Source organism: Echinops telfairi, unplaced genomic scaffold, assembly GCF_000313985.2.
Source record: "Echinops telfairi isolate 266 unplaced genomic scaffold, ASM31398v2 ScPeMD7_23;HRSCAF=83, whole genome shotgun sequence".
Taxonomy (NCBI): Eukaryota; Metazoa; Chordata; class Mammalia; order Afrosoricida; family Tenrecidae; genus Echinops; species Echinops telfairi.
This window is the reverse complement of record NW_022103920.1, coordinates 7,563,005-7,570,284: the sequence shown is the minus strand read 5'-3', so window position 1 is coordinate 7,570,284 and position 7,280 is coordinate 7,563,005. Positions and strand designations below refer to the sequence as shown.

Here is a 7,280-nt window from a genome sequence, read left to right as displayed (position 1 = left end):
GACTCTCTTCCTAATAGACCTACCTTACCAGAAATATTAAAGGGACTCCTACAGTCTGAAATGAACACCAGTCCGTAACGTGAATCCCTTTGAAGAGCTAAAGAGCACCAGTGAAAGTAACTACGTAGGTGAATATGAAAATGTATGCATATATTTCTTTCTCCTATAGGTTTTGAAAGACAATTGTACTCATTATAATAATAACAGCAGAAAGGAGAGTGATGGATCTATAAAGAATCAAAATTTCTGTACACTATTAAAATTAAATTGGCATCAATATGCGTTAGATTGTTATAGTTAGGATGTTATTTGTACTCTCAATGAGAGGTGCTTAAAAAACCCTAAATAGATACAGATATAGTGGAAGCAATAGCAACAGAATTAAAAGGATACACTAGAAAATACCTGTTTGACACAAAAAAAGCAACAGTCGAGGAGTAAAGAAACAACAACACAAGACATGGCTGAGAGGAGAAAGGGATAAGAAGTAGCCACTGACAGGTACAGGGCTCGGTGAGGATGAAAGTGGTCTGAATTATTCAGTGGTGACATTGACACAACCCTGTCAGTCTAGAACAAAGTGGCAGGAGTGAATCCCACCTATCAATGTTACACTCGGTATACATGGAGTGAACTCTGCAATTGAAAAGAAGAGAATGGGGAAATGAATTCAAAAGGAAAAGATCCCATTTCAGGCTGACTTGGAGGAGCATGTTAACTTCTAACACCCCAATAGGTTGCACCTTCGAGGGTGCTAAGAGGTTTGTCAGGCAAACAGTGGCCATAAGAAGCTAGAGGGGTTACGCGAACATTCCACAAGATAGATGGTGGGACAAGTAGTGGCTGCAGCACCTTTCCTCGTAAACTTGCGGTCAATTCCACCCGAGAGGATGAGAAATTTATATCTACCCACAGCTTGTATATGAATGTTGATAGCTGCCTTATTTACAACAGACGGAGGGGGTAAACAACCCAGTACCCGTCAATGGATGAATGGATACACAAACCGTGGTCTGTTCATTCCCTGGAATAGTACCCAGCTGCAGAAAGGAATGAAGTTCAGACACATGTTATAACACAGATGCGAGGTGCGTGAAGAAGTCATTCGCAGAGACAACCTGTTGAGTGATTTTGTTTACAAGAAATGGCTAGAATAAACGGATCCATGGATGGATACAGAGCGCAGGTTGAGGTTGCCAGGGGCGGGGAGAAGAAAGGGGTAAGACGTGACCCCTAACGGGTGCAGGGCTTGGCGGTTGTGAGAATGTTCTGGAATTGTTTGGTGATGACAGTGGCTCCTCCCTGAGGATGCAGTAGACACCGCAAACCGTACGCATTCTCACAACAATGCCAACGGCATGCAGACTCTATGCCAACTCGCTTCAAAAGAAGGCAAAGGACGGGGAAGGAAAATAAATCATGACCACGCGCTGACAAACCCAAAGTAATTTCGTCTGGTGGGAATTTTTTTAAACCGAGTCAGCTCATTTTCATTTCTATTCAGTACTAAAATGATCAGCACGGAGTTTAATTGATGAGCACGGAAACTCTTCCACCGTTTTTATGACTTCTCCTAACCGTGTACACACGTTTGACAATTCCAACAAACAAGAAGGTTTGGATGGGGCAATGAAACAATTACCAGCAAATCTCTTCACGCCTTATCCTCGGTGACAAGAAACAAAGCAGACACGTGCGACGACGGTCCAATTCGGCTGACACCTGGGTTTTCTTCACTTCATTAGCTTTTCTCCGAGTCATACATAATCTACCTACTTCCTTTCTCTTATCAGCAAAGAGAGATGATTGATCAGACAGGGGGGGGGGAGCTAGTAGAGGCAAAATATTTACTTCACAGTTTCTCTTGAGCTCAGTGTTCCCGCCTCATGGAGTGCCACACTTGTGACGTCCACATTTTTCTTGATGGGAGAAGGGATGGAGAGTCTAAACACAGGTCCTGTGTGAGCCGCGAGTCTAGAGCGCGTGCTGACCTTTAAGGCTGCCTTTTCTCACCGCTGGTCCCCGAACCTGGATGCCGACCCGGCCGCACACCCTGGGGAAGACACGGCGACTTTCTCTGAGGTCTGACAGAGGCAGGATGTCACAGTCTTTTCTCAGAGGGTCTTTCTTCTGCGGACAAACAGGTGCCAGGTGTGAAAGCCCACATCCCAGGGGCGTGGCCCCTGTATCATCGATACATCTAGACAATGGACCCTCAGGAGCAGACTAACAACCCAAACAAAAACCAAACCCGCTGGCATGGAGTCAGTGCGGACTCACGGCAACCCTATGGGACAGAGGAGAACTGCTCCTGTGGGCTTCCCAGGTTCTAAACCTTTATTGGGGCAGAAAGCCTCATCTTTGTCTCCACAGAGGGGCCAGTGGTTTTGAACTGCTGACTTTATTGTTAGCAGCCCGATGCATAACCCACTATACAACCAGGGAGCCTTCCATAGGCAAGAGATGGTTGCCCTCCCAAAAAGAGCGTGCTGCCATTGCTTGTGGCCAACCTATAATAAAGCGGACAGCACGTGCGTGTGTACCCTTAGCCAAGCCTGAGATCCCTTGAATGTGCTATCCATCTGTTGATGCTAAACCTAGATTTTAGATGCCAGATTTTAGGCTCCCCTGGTGGCCTTCCAGCCAACGATGGGTCTGTAGCTTTTAGTAGGAACTCAACGATGCAAAATGTTCCCTTCCTCCCTGTGGGACGGACCAGTCGTGTTCGCTCTGGGAAGGTGGACGTCTTCCCTGTCCATCCACCTCTATCCCTGGAGAGAACTCCGTGGCTTGCCTTGCTCTGGGACAGTACGCACTCAGCAAGCTGGCACCAGGCGCGATCTCAGGCAACTGGTAAGATGTCAGAAGAAAGGAATCGCCTTTGGTCATGGCCTTAAGCCTTTAGAGAAGCAAGTGCCCCCTGAGCATATAGGAGTTGTCGAGGAGTGAGCACTACGGGCTTAGGGGACCACCCACAGAGCAACGCCGGCTCACGGAGTCAGCATGCTAACAAAGCACGGCGTCTTGACTGTAGGCTGTTTGCCAAGAGATGGAAGAACCTAGTTTTCCTGAAATCTGAGAGTCCTTCCTCCTGCCTATTAGGGTGCACAGAGCCCTGGTGGCATAGTGGTTAAGCATTGGACTGGGATCCACAAGGTCAGCAGTTCAAAATCACCACCCTCTCCCTGGGGAGAAAGACAGAGGGCTTTCTACTCCCATGAAGAGTTACAGGGGGAGCACTAGAACTGGTGGTGATTACACAACCCATTTTAAAAGTAATTTTACCATGGTGGGGGGCAGGTGTGGAGAAAATGTTCTAAAATTGATTTTGTAATGATTGTGTGTTAGGTGGATGTATTGAGAGAGAGAGAGATTTGCTGTCTCAGAAACCCAAAGGGGCAGTTCTACCCTGTCCTGCAGGGTCACTATGAGTCAGTGCCGGCTCGATGGCCCGGAGTGAATCCAAGCACAAATGTCCTTCGGGAGGCTTGCTGGGGGTTGGAGGAAGGAAGAGAGATGGCCAGAACTGGAGTTCTCACAACTGTACCTCGTAAAGGGGCTTGTTTTACAAGTCATTAAGAGGTCACGCAAATGCTGACTCTAAATTAGTTCTTTTCCGACTATATTTTCATTTTAGCCAAAGGTTTCAAAGAGGACAAAATGGGTCACAGAGGTGGGTCTGATGAGCATTAATGAGAGAAAATGCTTCTAATCTCAACTCTGAAACAGGATATTGGGGAAGGTGAGCTGACATCTGCTGTGGATGGATGATGGATGATTGACAGATGGATGAATGGGTGGTGAAGAAACAGACGGATGATGGACGAAGAAATGGATGAGGAGAGGAAAAGCGTGGGAAGAACACTTCACATCTCTCACCACTCCACGATCTACCGTCAACTCGGACGGACCTTGAGGAGGTTTGAGAAGAACTGAAACTTGGGGGATTTACTCTGAAACTGGAGGCCCCGAAGGGAATTTAAGCTTCATAACAAGTTCTAAGGGATTGTCATTTCATTCTACCGTGTGTTGCTGCCCTGAATTTTTCGCCAGAAAGCATTGGGCTGCCGTGGGTCTCTGCTGAACTGAGCTTTTTGTGTGGACGATGTCTTCTGTTGCCATAGTGCTCGCCGTGAAAAGAATACTTTTTTCCCATATTCCATCTGCCTTCAGCCAAGACCAGTCAAACGCCCAAGAAGGAAAAGAGACTCCCACTGATGCAAGAGAACGTCTTACCTTGTTTGTCCTTTGTTCTGGCTGCAGGGCCCGTGGCTCCTCTTCACCACGGCCAAGTCCTCCCCGGAAGCCGGAGCATTGCAGGCCTCTCGGAGCTCTGGATTTACCTGCCAGGAGTGTGGGCCTCCCGTCTTAGCCTTCCCGTTCTCCTCTGGTATGTGAACAAGATTGTTTGAGGAACAGCCTTACTTCCTGGGCAAGTGAGTGGCACCTAGGTCACACCCTGTCTCAGCTGCCCTTCAGCCTATCCTTTTTTAAAGGGGAAGGGACACTTTCCCTGGAGACCGGGGCTGTCAAAACAATTGGAGACACAGCATGTGATCTCAGGAAGGCTGGGGAACTTTGGAGAGAGCAGGTGTCTAGGCCAAGGGCAGAGGGAAGTCTTGTCCTTTGAAACATTGTCTTGAAACCATCGCTACATTTAGGACTGAAGGACAAGAGATGGATGATCTACTGACGGCTAGAGTAGGTCTTTCAGGTGGCTGTTGAAAAGGGGCCAGCAGCGGGCAGATGGAGGCCTGGTGGCAGATTGGTGATGTGTTGGACCGCCAACCACAAGGTCAGCGGTTCGAAACCACCAACAGCTGCTCCTGGGGAGGAAGATGGGGTTTTGTCCTCCTGCAAAGAGTGACGGTCTCAGAAACCCACGGGGGCAGTTCTGCCCTGTCCTCTAGGGTCACTGGGAGTTGGCGTTGACTAGGTGACAGGGAGTTTGCATGAGCAGATGGCCTTGGAGCTTTGGCATGGGCTTCCTTGGGTTCCCTATGTTGTTGTTAGGTGTGGCCTCATAGCAGCCCCATGGACAGAAAGAAGAGATGCTGCCCGGGCCTGCCCGTCCTCACAATCATTGCTGTCTGAGCTCAGAGTTGCAGCCACGGTGTTAGCCCATCCCACTGAGGACCTTCTTCATCAGTCACCCTCTACAGAGTGGTCACTCAACACCAGACTGAGTGGCTCTGCATACCTGGGCTTCCAACTCTCTCCCACTCTCCAGAGAGGTGGGAGAGCATGGCCTTCCCGTGGCCATGAGGGAGAGAACTCCCTGCCTGCGGGTTGGCACCCAGAGGAAGGGTCAGAGTTGGGGCCCAAACACAAACGTCTTCTGACTCCAACGTCCCTCTTGCACCCGCCCTGTTCAAGTCAGAAAGCAAGGACCCGTTGAGCACCTCACGGTGCTAGCACGGATGTGGAAGGTGATCTGGCTGTCCCTTTGGGGGCCACAGAGAGGTGGGCACCCCCACCAGCACCAGCCAACCCACAGAGCCCATCCAAAGGTGATTCTGAATCTGGACCCCAAAGAGCTCTCACTCCCCTCCCGTCAATTCTGACTCATAGGGACCCTCTAGGGTGGGATAGGACTTCCCTGTGGGTTTCCCAGACTGTAACTCTTTATGGCTATGTGGCTAATGACTCAACTCAAAACCCACTACACCACCAGGGCTCCTTCTGAATCTGGTTGGTTGGTCCTCGTTTACTAACGAGGAGATTTTGTCCACAAGCTATAGGATCAAAGGACGCTGTCATTTGTAAAGCACTGTGTAAACGCTGACTGCTCTTAACTCCACCAGCAGAGCTGGCTGCCAGAGAGACTTCACCTAGACAGACTCTGCAAACACCAGACTCACGGCCAGCAAGTTGATCCTCAAGGACGGGGTAGACCTGCCCCTGTGGGTTTCCCAGATGGTAACTTTTTGCAGGTGTACAAAGCCTCGTCTTTCTCCAAAGGCGCGGCTGGTGGCATCGAACGGCAGACCTTACAGTTAGCAGCCCAATGTGTAACCACTACGCCACTATGAAGGTGGCTTCAAAAAGTTCATGGGAAAATCCCACTATCTTTCCGCTCCATTTTTCCATGAACTTTTTGAGGCCCCACCCTGGACTCGTAGGATCCTCCCGATCTGGGGGTCCTCGGAAATGGTTCAGGGGCTGACGGGGTCCAGAGAGAAATGGGCGATGCACTATGCAGCCATCTCCTTCTGGACTTTCCTCAACTCTCTGGAACTTTCTGGACCTAGTTCCTCCAGCACCCTGAGCGGGGACAGGAGAGAAGCCCCGGTGATGTCATGTGGTCACGCTTCATTCCACAGGACTTAGCAACGCAGGAAGCCTCCGGGAACCTAATCCACTCTTCCTCCTCGTGGGGTGCGGAGGCCTGGGAAAGTTCCTAAGCTTGTAACCCTAAACCCGGGAGGAAGGGGAGACCAGAGAGCCCGGGAAACCCAGTCCTTCTCGGGGTGCATCCCCGCTCCACCGGGCCTGCTGTCTTCAGTGAGGACCGCCGGGGCTTGTTGTCAGGAAAGGCATCCTCAAGGAAACGTCAAGGACCAACGTGTTTATTTTCTTGAAGACGGAAAGCATTATTGGAAAACATCAACTTAAGGCCACCCTCCCGTCCCCCCTGTGCCGCCGCCGCCGCCGCCACCACACACACACACACACAAGCAGGTCTTAATCATCTTATTATCGGGTCACTGAGAGCCCACACGAGGTCAAGGCACTTGGCTCTGACATGCATGGCACCGTCACAATGAAGCCCAGGGTTCACACGAGGCTTTGTGGGCAGAGTGGCAGAGAGAACAAAGCCCGGCACTGAAGCCTGCACAGCTGCCACCCCAGTGACCCTGGGGAGCCGACTGGCTTCCTTCTTGGGCCCAGGGGGCAGGGGCAAGCAGGGCGGCCACCTGGCCTGACGTTAGTCCTCGGCCGCCCCTTCCAGGATGTGCTTGAAGGAGAAGGGGGAGAACTTGTAGCCGGCCCCGGAGTAGAACTTGTTCTGGAATTCCACCCTGTGGTTAGGGGACAAGACAAAAAGGGGGTCAGCCACTCCAGGAAAATCAAGGGTGGTGCCTCGGGCTCGGCGTTGGGCGGCTAACCAGAAGTTTGGCAGTTCAAGGCCCCAGTCACTCTGCAGGAGGAAGAGGAGGCCATCTTCGCCTGCACAGGTGGACAGCCTCAGAACCCCGCCCCCCCAAGTAGTTCTGTCCCATCCTACAGAGTCCCTGTGAGTCAGGACCCACTCAGGACCCCCAGTGGGCTGTGGGACC

The 7,280-nt window shown here is 50.9% G+C and overlaps 2 protein-coding genes across 2 annotated transcripts in view; both read right to left on the bottom strand.

Moving 5' to 3' along the window:
- Positions 1 to 4,383, bottom strand: part of SVOPL (SVOP like) — a 50,802-nt gene extending 46,419 nt beyond the window's left edge. Inside the window, exons 1-2 of the mRNA XM_030885272.2 lie at positions 4,237 to 4,383; positions 1,992 to 2,130 (exon numbers count right to left, since the gene is read on the bottom strand). The gene's annotated coding sequence lies outside the window, so the exon portion shown is untranslated. The remainder of the gene's footprint in view (positions 1 to 1,991; positions 2,131 to 4,236) is intronic.
- A 2,277-nt stretch (positions 4,384 to 6,660) lies between these two features.
- ATP6V0A4 (ATPase H+ transporting V0 subunit a4) overlaps positions 6,661 to 7,280 on the bottom strand; it is an 89,252-nt gene continuing 88,632 nt past the window's right edge. Inside the window, exon 20 of the mRNA XM_045288918.1 lies at positions 6,661 to 7,022. Coding sequence (XP_045144853.1) covers positions 6,929 to 7,022 — 94 coding nt within the window. The 3' untranslated portion in view covers positions 6,661 to 6,928. The remainder of the gene's footprint in view (positions 7,023 to 7,280) is intronic.